General features: G+C 47.2%; 1 protein-coding gene across 1 annotated transcript; it reads left to right on the plus strand.

Annotated features, from left to right (window-relative positions):
- The first annotated feature begins 1,168 nt into the window (after positions 1–1,168).
- Positions 1,169–11,679, plus strand: tspan34b (tetraspanin 34b). The gene is made up of 8 exons (XM_064316298.1): positions 1,169–1,502; positions 5,185–5,261; positions 6,207–6,467; positions 7,319–7,435; positions 7,811–7,918; positions 9,535–9,660; positions 10,040–10,132; positions 10,576–11,679. The coding sequence occupies exons 2-8, from the start codon at positions 5,205–5,207 to the stop codon at positions 10,630–10,632; spliced, it is 819 nt and encodes a 272-aa protein (XP_064172368.1). The 5' UTR covers positions 1,169–1,502; positions 5,185–5,204; the 3' UTR covers positions 10,633–11,679.
- The last annotated feature ends 3,527 nt before the right edge of the window (positions 11,680–15,206 follow it).

Raw genomic sequence — 15,206 nt, forward strand, 5'->3', positions numbered from 1 at the left:
GAGTTTATTTGATCTGAAAGTCAAGATTGTCTAATTTGGGCAAAGGAAAAATAGTTTTTCTGGGGACTCCTTTGTCTGGGAACCATTGTCATGAAGTAGAAAATTAAAAGTGCTGCTTCCTTGCAGTCAAATGAAGTCCACTGGTGGACAAGATTTGTAATGGGGGGGGGCTAAAGTTATGGGATGTCTCCTGTTCAGGCTGTCGGCAACCGTAGAAAGACTAAAGGATGGTTAGGATGCTGAGGGGAGGGGGGGGTCTAAATTATGGGATGTCTCCTGTTCAGGCTGTCACTAACCCCAGAAAGACTAAAGGACGGTCAGATTACTGACAGCTGAAAAGTTTGTGTGTGAAATCCAGAACGGCCACAGAATGACTGGGATGTCCATTTAAACGGGGACTTTCCAATTATTACCATAAACCTCAGTGCTGTTTCCCCCACAACTAGCCAGCAGGGGGCGTTTTGAGTTATAATATAAAGTTTCACCTTATTAAACCTAACTTTGCATTGTTGACCTGGTAAACGGGTCCATTATGGTAAATACGACCGTTAATCTTCACTCAGCTTACTGTCAAAGTGTGAGGCTCTAGCTAGCCTACAGAATCTACTGATTTCACTTTGTGAATATGTGAATAATCTATTGCGTATTTATTATACTAAAGAAACTGCTGCAGCTGGGTGGAATCAGTTTGTTTAGCCCATTGACCGCAAAATAAAATAATCTAAAAATTTAAAATTCAGCGTGTTCAAAAACTCTTCATCCTGATCAAGACCTTTTGAGACTAGAATTCACAAATGAATTTAAATCTTGCAAAAACAAAGTCATTGCTGATTGAGTGAGAAGGATGAGGAGGGAGGAGGGAGGGAGGGAGGGAGGGAGAGAGAGAGAGGGAGGAGGAGAGGAGAGAGAGAGAGAGAGAGAGAGAGAGGAGAGGGAGAGGGAGAGAGAGAGAGAGAGAGGAGAGAGAGAGAGAGAGAGGAGAGAGAGAGAGAGAGAGAGAGAGAGAGAGAGAGAGAGAGAGCAACAATTGTGCTCTTGTCTTGGTGTGTATGCCCTTTTAAAATTTCTGTGGTTACAGCGAATGCTCTCCCTCAGCTGGGACTCGTTCCCCAGAGAAGAGCTCACTGCCTTTGAAACTGCACACTCCACCTTGTTTCTGTAGCTTTCCCCTCCCTTCCTCTCTCGCTCTCCTTCTCCCTCTCTCTCTCTCTCTCTCTCTCTCTAGCTTGCTTGCTCTCTCTCGCTCTCTCTCTCTCACTTGATCGCTCTCTGTTTCTCTCTCTCTCTCTCTCTCGCTTGCTCTCTCTCTCATTATAAAACCATGGTGCACCAAGGAAACACACAGGAAGAGAGAAGCATAGGCTGTGCTGGTCACACCCAGAGGAAACAAGGGAACAAGTGCGTGCTTCACACTGCCTGAATCTCACACTTACTTCTCTCTCACCGGCCCTGTCTGCGTCACCTGGAGAAGATACTGGGGTTCTCTGCTTCACCTGTGGAAGGTAAGGGGTTCTCTGCTTCAGCTGGGGAAGGTAAGGGGTGATCTGCTTCACCTGGGGAAGGTAAGGGGTGATGTGCTTTACCTGGGGAAGGTAAGGGGTTCTCTGCTTTACCTGGGGAAGGTAAGGGGTTCTCTGCTTCACCTGGGGAAGGTAAGGGGTGATCTGCTTCACCTGGGGAAGGTAAGGGGTTCTCTGCTTCACCTGGGGAAGGTAAGGGGTTCTCTGCTTCACCTGGGGAAGGTAAGGGGTGATCTGCTTCACCTGGGGAAGGTATGGGGGGCTCTCTACTTCACCTGGGGAAGGTAAGGGGTTCTCTGCTTCACCTGGGGAAGGTAAGGGGTGATCTGCTTCGCCTGGGGAAGGTACGAGGGGCTCACTACTTCACCTGGGGAAGGTAAGGGGGTTCTTCGCTTCACCTGGGGTAGGTATGGGATGCATTTCTGCATTGTTTTACTCGTAGTCGTGAGAGAACTGTATTCAAGGTGTCTCCGGCGTTGAGTTTCTCACCCACCCGTCGGACTGAGGCTCAGATTGATGTGGGATACCCGTGACCGGGTTTGTTATATTCATTACCAGGAGACACAAGTGAGCTCACCCACATCACAGCTCACCACTTCCTGTGCTCTCTGTGTGCGAGTTCCCTCGCGAGCCTTGTTATCCATCGTATAAATAACTGTGACGCATCGGTACGCTGAATCTTTATGCTTTCCCTCTTGGCGTCACACTTTTGAATCTCACTCCCCTGTTGAAAGAGGAGAGGTTTGCAGTTCCGAATGGTTTGTTTTGAACTAAGCGTTGAAACATCCTGTTTTTAAAAAAAAAAATTGTTCTTGTGTACGGGGAGTGTCATGCCTGCGGGTCTGTGCTATCAAACTGCGTCAGGCTACTCGCACGTTCAGAGCGGGTTTCAGGGTTCCTGTGAAGTTACGGTTAATTGTCTCTAGCTCGAGTAATAATGACCCCCGCCCCCCCCCCCCCCCCTCAGAATGAGTTGTTCCTGTGGAGTGGAGCCACAGCACTGTCCATCTGTCAGTTGCTATGACGTTTTAAACCCAGAATTCCCAGTGCAATTAGTGGGCTTCTGCCCACGTTTAAAACGTTGACATGAAAGCGCCCTTGTTTGTAAAAAGGTTTTCCTGTGGGACCTGTGAGGTGTCACGGGGGCGTCACTGAAGCGGTGACCCGAGTCCTCCGTGTTTCGCATGCTGGAGGCCGCCAGCCCCTGGAGAGTCTGAGGAGCGCGGGGCCAGTCTCTCTCAGTCATCTCCGGTCCCGCTGCCGGCCGTCTCCAGCACGCTGCCGTTTGGGCGTGTATCGTCCTGCTGGCTTGCCCCGGCTGCCGCGGGACATCCCGCTCAGGAGCTTCCGTCATTGGGCTACATCCCTGTAAAAAAATTTTTTTAAACTTTTTTTTTTTAAATTTTTTTAAAGCACCCATTTGCTGTATTTATTTACCAGTGGATTTTCAATATAGAAGCAGAACTTTTTGTGTGAAGGATGTCACCTGTCACCTGGGGTGAGCCCGGAGCAATATTTTTTCAGGAGGCCCAGAATTCCTAGCTGTGCCCCTGGCTGTCAGTGTTTGGATATCCCTTATCTTTATTATTTATTTATAGTTAAGATAATTGCATGATAGATGCCGTGGGCCACTGGCCATTATTTGCTTCAGTATTTAAATGCTTTCCGGTTGGCTAGAGGCTCCTGAGGTTGTGGATTGTTATTGAGGCCAGGGTTGCCAGACTATGAATCTTTCCCCATTGTTTAAAAATTTTTTTTTTACATTTTTTTATTTTTATTGTTATAAATAACCCCTTAAAAAAATCCCTAATTAAAACAAATATGGGAATCAATGCCATTTGGGGGGAATTTAAAAAACTGGAACACTCTTAAATGTTTGCATGGGATGTAATTGGAGATTTGGGGGAGGGGTGGGTGGACCGCACTGAGCTGTTTCTGATTTCAAACCTGGCAGCAGCATGCAGGCGGAGCTGACCTGTTCTTATTGTCGTGAATTTGCTTTTTGCGTTTGATTTATTCCAGTTAGAATAGCAATAGCCTGCCCTGGCTCGGGCTCCATTTGAATGTGGTCGCTTCCGCGTGTCTGAATTTGCTTAAACGAAAATGGGATACTTCTCACGCTGTGAAAAGGTGACTGCAGAAGGGACTCCAATGGAGAGCCGTTTGGGGGGGAAAGGCGGGGTTAAGAGGAGAAAGGGAACAAGGAAGAGGGAGAAGAGATGCTTCTCGGAATTATGACGGTGTTTTCCCGAGGGCCCCCCACCCAATCCCAAACCCCACCTACCTCTTCTTCTCCGGACAGCAGTTATAACGCTGGTCACCTAGGCAACAGCCCAGAGCGAGGGCACAGGCCCCGTGTTAATCTGTCACCTAATTACCTGAATAAGAAAATGATTCATTGGCCTTTAGAGAGACACAGTATGTTATTTGACTGGGGCAAGGGGGGGGGGGGGGTGATGAGGTACAGAGTTTAAGCCTTGTGATCCATGGAATGCTATTAGGTCTCTGGGTGTCCTAAGGTGCTGTTCTGAATCATTTTGTGTTTGTTGCTATATATTTGTCAAAAATGATGCGATTAATTCCTTTCGCTCCTGGATTGACTGGGTGTCGGCCATCAATGCAACGAGGTGCACACAGGTCATACTGCAATAAGCAGGTGGTGGTTCAGGGTTAATGGAGAACTCTAGTGTGCATATATCTATGGTGGTTCAGGTTAATGGGCAACTATAGTGTGTCTATATCTATGGTGGTTCCGGTTAGGATTTCTCTATTAGGGGTCATAGATCATGGAATCCTGTATTTGACTCAAATGTTCTGTAGTGCCATTTTGAAAAGGTGCAGTTAATATTTTATTAATGGTAAATGATAAAAGTCATGTAATGTCTTTTTTTACCTTAAAAAAATGCTTTCCCCCCCATATTTACACAGAATCATGAGCTTTTTAACAGAAAACAGTAAGCTAAGTAAGTTCATAGTTTAGTTTGGTATTCACTGGGTGCCTGTACTTATTTGAGGTACTTGCAATTTTTCTTTTTAGATTTTCATCTATGTATGAATGGTGAATTTAAGTGATTGGAAATGGAAGATAAGATGGTTATAGTTTTATTGATATAAATATATACAGAGACTTGCAATGTTTGCAATGAGATTTTTATTTTCAGTTTTAGAATGTTTAGAATTTCCAATTTCTGGTGAAGGTCTGCATTTATAATGGAAACTAGTCTTCTGTGCATAAGATTCTAATTTGCTGCATTAAAAAAAAAAAAAATACCACTTTACATACAACAACATAAAATCTGTCTTGATGGGTATTTTCAACTAAAGTTGTCTTTAGTGCACAAAGGTCAAAGTATGGTAGTATTGTTTTACTAAATCCTGGCTGTAGTTTCATCAACTGATGAGCATGAAGTGCTGTCCTCAGTAAGCTAGATGGACTGCATTTATATAAATGGACTGCATTTATATAGCGCTTTTATCCAAAGCGCTTTACAATTGATGCCTCTCATTCACCAGAGCAGTTAGGGGTTAGGTGTCTTGCTCAGGGACACTTCGACACGCCCAGGGTGGGGATCGAACCGGCAACCCTCTAGACATAGCGTTTCAGGATTTGTGAGCCCTCATGCGAGCGAACCCTCGTACTCACCATTTCCCATTTCCCTTTCAGGTCCGTAAGAAGAAACAAAGATGAGCTGCTTCAAATTTCTCAAAATCACGATGTTCTTTTTCAACAGCATCATCTTTGTAAGTTGGAATTCCTCTCTGTCACGTAAGGCGGGCGAAATAAGTGAAATATGTCATATGTTACAGACCCAGGCCTCCACGGCCAGCCTGCTCTATGCTGGGGTGTGGGGGGGCACGGTCCAATGTTTATGTGAGGTAAATAACATTATATTCGTAATTAAGTTATTCATCCCCTGTTACAGAACTAGTGGTATAGATTTTTATGGAATGGCAGCAGAACATTTCATAACAATGTAATGTAAGAATGATTTTAAGAACCGAACTCCCCCCCCCAACAGAATCCATCAGAGCACCCCCCGCTCCACAGACTTGTTTAGGGCCACCAAAATTCTAGGGCCTCCACTGCCCACATGAAATGTGTCTTGTGTGGTGACACACTGTTGGCCATATTATGTCTTGTTGCTTTCACGTTTTAACATGTTAATCCTTTTTCACAAGGGACGACACCGGCCTTTAGAAATGAACACACATACTTTTTTTCTGCTTTAATGGAAAAAAGGTCTATCTTAATAGATTACTGTTCTGGGCTATATAGCATATTGAAACATGCCACAAAACTCTTTTCCTTATTACCCGGTGTCACGGTTGAGCTGAAAGATGTTAATGTGTAACAGAAGGAAGTTCCGCATGCACTGCAAAATACTAGCAAATACAATATGTGCCTACACCTATGGTGCTAGGCCCCTAATAATAATAATAATAATAATGGATTGTGTTTTTATAGTAACTTTCATCTCATTATCTGCAATAATTTTTGAATGGTGGGAGAACTCATTGCAGGTACTACCAGTGTCAGTGTGTCTCGCCCACCTGGGGGTGGGAGTGTGGGCAGAAGTCTTACTGCGCGCCTCCTCTCTTCTTGTAGCTGGCGCAGGGATCCTGGTGGGGTGTGGGCAGAGAGTCTTACTGTGGAACTCCCTCTCTCTCTCTCTCTCTCTTCGTTAGCTGGCGGGCGGGGCGATCCTGGGGGTGGGGGTGTGGGTGAAGGTGGACAGCGGCTCCCTGCTGCACTTCCTGAGCGGCATCAACAGACGCTCTGCCTCGAGCTGGCTCGTGCTGAACTGCTACCTGCTGATCGCCGTGGGGGCCGGTGGCGATCACGGGTGGGGCTGCTGGGGAGCGTGGAAGCAGTGCCATGCTGATGCTGGGAGGTCATCAGACAAGGGCGCGCACCACGAGCCCCGCCACACGCACCTTGATCACGAGGTGGGGCACCACCGAGCCCGCCACACCAACACCTTTCACCGAGGGGTGGGACCACGAGCGCAACCAACATCCGTGGTCACGGGAAAGGGGGGGACACACCAGCCCCGCCCACACCAACACCCTTGTCACAGAAAGGGGTGGGGCACCACCGAGCCCCGCCCACACCAACACCCTTGTCACCGAAAGGGGTGGGACACTACCGAGCCCCGCCCACACTAACACCCTGCCACAGAAAGGGGTGGGACACCACCAAGCCCTGCCCACAGCAACACCTTGTCGCAGAAAAGGGGCAGGGCACAACTGAGCCCCTCCCACACCAACACCCTGTCACAGAAAAGGGTGGGACACCACTAGGCCCCACCCACACCAACACCCTGTCACAGAAAAGGGTGGGACACCACCAAGCCCCGCCCACACCAACACCCTTTCACAGAAAGGGGTGGGACACCACTAGGCCCCACCCACACCAACACCCTGTCACAGAAAAGGGTGGGACACCACCAAGCCCCGCCCACACCAACACCCTTTCACAGAAAGGGGCGGGGCACCACTGAGCCATTACGAAGGAGCTGAACTACAAAAACAAGCAGGAAGTAAAAATGTTATGATGGCAGTCCCACGGTGCACCAGCCATCAATAAGTGGCATACATTCAGTCAATCATTGCAGGCTCTGGGAGAGTAGACCCCTGATTCACATGCAGAGATACACAGAGAAAAGGAAAATGAGTAAATGTTATCAGTTCTACATCATGGGAAAGCAATAAAATGTCAGCGTATATGAAATTCTAAATACAAATGTAAATCTTTGTCCAAATATGTGGCTAATTTTATAAAATAAAAAGCGAAATAATTGCCAGTCGTAAACATATTTGCCCTCTCTTTCTCCCTACAGTTCTTCGTCATTGTGCTCATCATCTTCATCGCAGAAGTGGCGGGGGCCATCGTGGTCCTGGTCTTCAAATCTCTGGTGAGAGATGAAAGGCTGAAAAAATAACAAGACATTGATCATGGGGGGAGGGGGTGCGCAGTATGTATGTCTGTGTGTGAGTAAGTGTATATGCATGTGCACATGTAGGTGTATATATGTGTGTGTGTGTATGTGTGTGCGCACGCAAATGTAGGTGTGTGTGTGTGTGTGTAGGTGTGTAGGTATGTATAACATGACATAATGACGAGAACAGGCCATTCTGGCCAACAATGCTCGCCATTTTCCTGACTAAAGTGTACCTAGTGCTTTGTGTGCCCGAAGGTGTGTGCGTATGCGTATGCGTGTGTGTGTCTGCATGTAGGTGGACGGTGATTTTGGGGATTTTATACCCGCAGTCTGCCCTGTGTGTTACAGGTGACGAGCCTTGTTCACACTGTTGGCAGAGAGGTCGTTAAAAACATCCACTCAGCCTATGGAAAGAATCAAGATTTCACTGGAATTCTGAACACCACTATGGATGGGGTATGTATCTGGTGCATAATTTCTGTATTGGCTTAGTGAGAACACAATGCTTAGTACACTTAGTACACTGATTCTGTGGAGTATTACATTGTGCAAATATTATACAGTGCAATGTCAATCCCCAATGTATTTTAGCTTTTTTCTCATATTTGATATGTACGGGGGTATTATTGTCTCAAATAAATTAACAAATGCAACTGATCCACAAATAAATGTAATTGATCCACAAATGCTGTACTTATTTGTGGATCAGCTGCATTTATTAATGGATGAGTTGCATTTATTTGTGGATCAGTTGCATTCACATGTGGAAGGGTACCAGCAACTGCCGTTAGCAAGTCAAAATGGCAAAGGCAAAACTGTCTTAAGTGGGCTCTATTTTACCCAAAAGGATTCAAACAATGGGACTTGCTTTGCAAAGAAAAGACGTGCTTTAATTTTGTCTGTTCGCTAATTTGGCGAATGTTTGTCATTGGCTGATGTACAGTAGCTAAATGTGATGGTGGGAGATTTTGTGATGATGTAATCAGTGGGGAAAAAGAAGAAGCAGAAGTTAAAAATGCGAAAGTTTGTGGAGGAAGAGGAAAAGATGAAGAGGAGTTTGTGGCTTTATTGTTGGGACGCGTGCCGCTGGTTTGTGAATTTCGTTTGTTTACACGAGGTCAGAAGGTACGGAACTTGCTGTCCTTAAGGGCTGAGAGTCTTTGGTCATTGTGGTTATTTCTGCAGGAAACCCTGAAAAGTGCCAAACTTTTGGTGCCGCGTAGATATGGGGCATGCCGCCCCACCAAGGTGTGACTTGGCGGGATGTCATACCTACGGTACCATCACCATGGTGACTGGTGGCGGCCCTCACAGTAGTAGCAGCTGGAGGAGAAGTGGTAATGGTTGTGTGCTCGCAGCAGAAGCTGAACAAGGACTTCAGGAGCAGGAGTCCTGCTAGCCCACACTAGCCTTCAGAAAAGCTGTCGTAAAAAAAAAACGTAAAATTTACGGGGCGACCCAGTGTGGTCGCGGTCTACTTCAGGGAAGTTTTGTTTTCTCACTAGGCTCTCTGTCGAGCTGAGATGTTCTAGAGAAGCTGTGCATTCTCATCAACTGTGTTCTCTATCTCTCTCTCTCTCTCTCTCTTTCTCAGCAGGAAGAAAAAGAATAGAAACGGGTGTAACGTTTAACATCACTGGGGTGTATGAATCTCTTGTCAAATCAAGAGTGGTCACTGACCTTGAGTATTACAGAAGGAAGCAGGACCTAGGAGTTTTTCCGGATAGGTGGGGTCATGGGGAGGCTGTGTGCAGACTGGGGGGAGGAGATTTAATATTTCTGAACATACTAAGCTGAGGGTGATACAAATGCTTACGTTTCTTTCTGAAAGATTTGCATTCTATTGCTTTGTTAGACTTTTTCTCCTTTCCATTGTCTTCTTTCCTGTTTGTTTTTCGTGTGTATGTATCTTGGTATTTGTTGTTCTTTTCGATTTGGTGGTTTCTTTATTTTGCTGCGCCGAATGGCAGTGTGTATTGTACAATAAAGGTCAACTCTCTCTCTCTCTCTCTCTCTCTCTCTCCCTCGCTCCCTCCCTCCCTCCCTCCCTCCCTCCCTCGTACCTGTCCCAGCTGAAGTGTTGTGGGTTCTATGGCTACAATGACTTCACAGGTTCTGCATTTACCAATATGACCCAGCAGTACCCAGCAATCTGCTGTGGCTCTGCCCCTTGCAACCAGACAGGAGCAAATCATTCGGTAACAAACCTCTTATCACCCTCCCTTTTCATCAGAACAGCCACAAAGTATCCCATTTATTTAAAAATGTGTTTCACTTTGATACCCTTGTGTTGATTCGCACTGTTGATCATACACACCAACCCTGGAAAACATTAGTATTTTTTTTTCTTTAAATCTTTTTAAAAAAATTGTTTTAATAATGTCTTTTTAAAATTTCTTTTTCACTCACATTTTCTCCCTCTATTAATTCAGGCACACTATATTAATTTCTTGCCATCATGTTGCTTCTGAGACCTCTTCTGTCTCAATATTATTGTACGACATCTCAATTCATGTCTGTGTCCATGTCTCATATGTATACAAACATGTTGTGATAACTTTGCCCTCCCCCCCCCAGAACGTCACCGGGTGCTACCACAGGGTGGTGAGGTTGATAGAGGATAATGTCATTGTCCTGGGAGCAGTGGCACTTGGGATCGCTGCTCTTGAGGTACGAAACAAAGCCCCCCCTGTGTGTCCAATCTTTGCGCTTGAATTTTTTTTAGCACGGCACTTCTGATTCCCTGCCTTTGAACCGATGCCACTCCTCTTCGTTTGTGTGTATGTTTTTGTGCATTTGCTTTGTATTGCCGTCATTGTGTGTGTGCATGTGCATGTCTGTGTGTGAGAGTGTGTGTATGTACGTACGTGCGTGTTTGTGTGCGTGGGTGTGTGCGTGCGTGCGTGCGTGTGTGTATGTACGTGCGTGCGTGTGTGTGTGGGTGCGCGTGCGTGTCTGTGTGTGTAATTTGTGTCTTTCATTTGTACTGGGTCTTGACCCTCCTGTTGTAACCCCAGCTGTTGCCTGTAGCGGGTAAAACTCAACATAAATTTCACATGGTCTGTGTGTTCAAACACCTTCACCCACTCATGAGCACCTCACTCTCCCCTCAGGTTGCTGCCATGGCCGTAGCCATGACCCTGTACTGTAAAATCGGCAAATTAGGATGAGGACGGTGGGGCAGAGTGGCACCTGGACGGACCCCAGCCATCCCCCAATCCAGACACCCCCAGGTTCACGTGCCCGCTGTGTCCCCAAATCCAGACGCACCCTGTCTCCTCCCAAATAGAGATTACCTCCTGCGTGCACATGTAGACACACCCCAGTCGACTCGAAATCCAGTCCTGGTCCCATCCTAATGTTGCACGTGCTGAAGACCAGCGCAGGGGTCTGATGATGCTGTGTGAGAAAGAACACCCTCTTCCACCCTTCCCTCGTTCCCACTCTTTCTTTTCTCCATTCACTTTCTTTCAGGTCACCACAATCCTGACATTGTGCTAGAGTGAGGAAGTCTCTCTATCTCAGGCCTTTTAATCGAAATTATATATTATATTATATTGCATATTATACGTCTATAATTATACATTTTATATCATTCTGTCGCATTGTTTCCATGGTTTTCAAAGTAATTCATTTAAATTTGAACTTGGAAAAAGTGCAAATCACATTTTTTACTTTTACAATACAAGTATATGGTATGATTAGATATGATAGTTTTATATGGTCAGGTACTGTGTTTTTTTAACGTAATCAGGAGCTGGAATTGGAGTACACAGTAAAAAGTGCAGTGTTCATTCAGCTCTATCAGAGACCTCTTGTGAGAGTTGATTTGGCACAGCATTGTACTTGAAGAAAATGTTTAATGTTTTTGTCTGTTTTTTTTCATATTTGTGGTGGCTGAATTACTATAGAAGATAAAATGCACTTTATTTAAAATGCAAGAGCTTGCTCGCTGGTAAACTGATTCATAGGCTATAGTAAATATCTAGGTACTGTTTTTATAACATTGATTCAGATTTGTAACTGCTTATTTTGACACTTAATTAATTGTATTTATTAAAAAAGCTCAAATGTGACAAGCAAGGTGATTTTTTTACAGTGACATTTTCTGAAGATTAATTTAATAGGGTTCTTTGCTGTAGCTCACAATTTTTTTAATTTATGAGAAATGCTATTTGTCACAATAAAAATGGTATTTACATACATTTACAATCCCATTTGAATGTTTTTTAAAATTTATTATTATTATAAAAATGCCACTTCATCATACAGGCTTAATTTCTATATGTTTAGTGTTTGCAGGTATTGTTGAATAGTATGGGATTTGAACAGCTGAGCAATTTAGAGCAATCGTTGGAGTTAATTGGATCCGAACCGTTTGAGCTGTAGATTTCGCTCTGACAGGGACATGTTGGAGCTCTTTCCAGACTGTCATGTTTCAGGTATGAGGACTACATTTTATTCGATTCAATTTAGTTGTAAAGAGCTCTTTACAAAGGCACTACCCATAAAGACACTGTACAGGGAAATAGAAAAAAACATGTAAAATAATAAATGTGGGAAAGATTGTGCCGGAGCAACAACAAAAAAAAAAACAGCAAGTGAGGAGGAAAACTGGCTAGTAGAAAGATAAACAGAGAAACAGATGAGTGGGAAAAGATCTCAGGAGAAGCTGGTCTGTAATTATGATTCATCACTGTCCCCAAAGTTCAGAGAAATCAACTATTTTCTTTACAATTGATACACAGGGGGAAAAATTTTACATAAATCTACATACTTATCTGTACACACAGTGGAAGTGCGTCAGTGCACCTTAATTTAATTTAATTGGTCTGCTATTGACAACCGGTAAATAAGAGGTACTAGCTATGCTCAGGTACTTCCCCAGGTATTCTCTGCCACTTCCCCAAAAGCCACACCTTTACCACCTTTATGGATGTGTGCTGTACACCCTGCAGAAGCTTAGTGAAATTGTGAAATGACCCATGAAATGTTGTTTAAATGGGGAAATCGTACTGCCACATATGCAAATCGCATTAATGCAACAGTACGTTGTTGGCAAAAATCCAGCATTTTGCTGGAACTGAATTGTGGAGCTATGCTGTAATATTTGTATTTTGATGGATTTACTGCCTAAAATACAAAGGCCTCAAAGTCTTTCTCACATGCTTTCACACAAAAAACTTAATTGCACATTAATTAATCCAACAAAGAGTAGATGTAAAATATCCTTAATAAGCTCTATAACACTGTATGGAATTCTGGTGCTCAGAATATTGGCTATAGCACAGTTCTGCTCTATTGTGATGCCATTGGTAGTACTGTTACATGCCAGTATCAATGCATAGTATAAGAGTAGCTGTAAGCTCTTAATTCTGTCAGTGATCAAAAACAGTATTGTACCTGACTAAGGAGACACTGACTAAGGGAGACGTGTAATGGAGGAACCAGACTTCTGTGATGCTGATGACCTCAACTGTGACAGAAACTGGAACCAACATTCAGACACAGCAGAGACACTGAGTGACAGTGGCTCTGAGGCTGAAGAGTCAGAGACAGACATCTCAGAGGGAGGCGGGGCTCACGAGGGGACCTCACCCAAAGCTGAAACCAAACGGGAAGTGGATCTGAGGAAGTGTGTACCTGCGCAGTTTACTGCGTGCGATGTGGTCTCTGTGGGCGTGGCCAGGGCCGGCAGACACGGGGAGGAGATCGCGTGGGGCGGGGCGTTAGTCCAGTTAGCCCAGCAGCCCACCGTCCCAGCGCTGCAGAAGGAGGTGCGCGAGTTGGTAGCCACCAACTGGGAGCTTTGGGAGCGGCTTGAGTGGGAGAAGAGCGAGAGGTCGGCCCACCGGTGGCGGGCGCTGCAGGAGCTGGGCGACGTGCGCTGGGAGCTGTCCAAGAGCAAGGACCTGCTGGACGCCAGCGTCCGCCGGTGCGCCAAGGTCCAAGAGGGGAGCCCGAGCGTGCGGAGGGACGCGCGGAGCCTCGGCCCGACCCGGCTGGGCGAGGACGCCGCACTCTCTGCGGAGGCCGGCGGGGGGGCGGCTGAGCGGCTGGAGGCGACCGCGCGGGAGCTGAAGTCCCAGAATGCCGGGCTGAGGGCCAGAGCGGAGGACCTGAGCCGCATGGTCGCCGCGCTCTGGGAGGCGGCCGAGGAGGCGTGCGCGGTGACGAGCGGCCCAGCGGAGCTGCCGCCGGCCGGGGAGGCGGGGGAGGGGCAGGAGGAGGCCCGGCAGGGCAGCACTGAGCATGTGCGAAACAAGCCTCAGGATAATGAGCAGGCTGCGGCGACAGTAAGGCAGGAATCCCCCAGAGGATCGATGACCGAGGAGGAGCAGGTCGAGAAGGAGCAGGTCGCTGGGGAGCAGGCTAAGGAGGAGCGGGCCGGGGGGGAGGCCACAGCCACCGCAAACACAGACCTCCTCGCGCTCCTCGCGCTGGAGAGGAGCGCAGGGGAGGAACGCCTTCGCCAGCTGGGCCGACAGCTGGCCGACGCCCGGCAGGAGGCGGAGTCGCTGACCGCCAGGCTGCGGGAGAGCGAGGACCGGCGTGTCCACGCCTGCGGTTGCCTGAGCAACCTGAGGAGCTCGCTGGACGCCAGGGAGCGCGAGGCCAACGCCGCCGCCCAGAAGCTGATGGACGCCCTGTCGTCGGCCGCCGTGGCGGAGGGGGCCGCCCGGCGGCTGGAGGAGTCGGTGCGGGCGCTGCAGCGAGAGAACGTCGCGCTGGCGAAGAGGGAGCGGGAGAAGGGCGTGGCGATCCGGCGGGAATGGGAGCGGGCCCAGCAGCTGCAGAAGGCCCTGTGGGAGCGGCTGGGGCAGCCGCTCGGCGCGCAGAGCATGCGCCTAAGACCGGGGGCGGAGCGAGCGGAGGGCCGCGCGGGGGGGAGGGGCGGGGGCGGGGGCAAGGCCGCAGGGGAGCAGCCAGGTCAGCCCCAGGAGGCGGAGAAGAATGGCGACCAGCAGGGGGAGCTGTGCGGCCCGCCGCCCCTGATGCAGCGGAGGGAGGCGGAGCTCTCCCTGCGCACCCACAATGCACCACGGCAGGCCGGCAAATGCGTCTGAGCCGCTAGCCAGGCTGGCCTGCAGCGCCCCCTGGTGGCGCATATCCCAGGCTTGGAGATTGAGCTGGAGCTCTACCACTGCCGTGGGAGTTTGTCGGCTCACAACCCGTAAATTCTACCACATGCAGTAGATTTGGTGCATGACATCATTTCCTGTATTCCTGCCCTTGACCATCTTTATCCACCACGACTATATTTTCTATATTTGGGCTCATATCACCATACAGGGTGACACAAGCATGGATGTACGGAACATATCATTTTATTTAATTAACTTTTTTTTAAAAAATGAAAGTAAGGAATAAAAATCAAAGGTTTAAACAATTGTGGACTGATATTCTCATTAAATATATTCCATTGGTGAAACTTAATTTTGAAGTGAGGTTTTCTGCTTCAAGTAGATGGTTTTTTTTGTACCTTGGGCAAAATAACTACCATAAGTACAAGAGTAAAAACATGTAAGTTGCTACACACGTGCATGATACTGTGAAGCTGAAACTGTCCCCAAAAAAGTCACAATACTCACAGGACTTCGTGTGCTTACCCTTCTTGGCTCTGCCCCTCTTTTTAAAACTTCTGTTAAAGGCTGTGTCTTATTTTATTTCCTTAACTTTCAAAGAGTGACCAAAAATCTGACATCGAGCGCCGATCATAGTGCTGAGTCTGTTTAACCTGAAC

This window comes from Anguilla rostrata, chromosome 17, assembly GCF_018555375.3.
Source record: "Anguilla rostrata isolate EN2019 chromosome 17, ASM1855537v3, whole genome shotgun sequence".
NCBI classification, from domain to species: domain Eukaryota; kingdom Metazoa; phylum Chordata; class Actinopteri; order Anguilliformes; family Anguillidae; genus Anguilla; species Anguilla rostrata.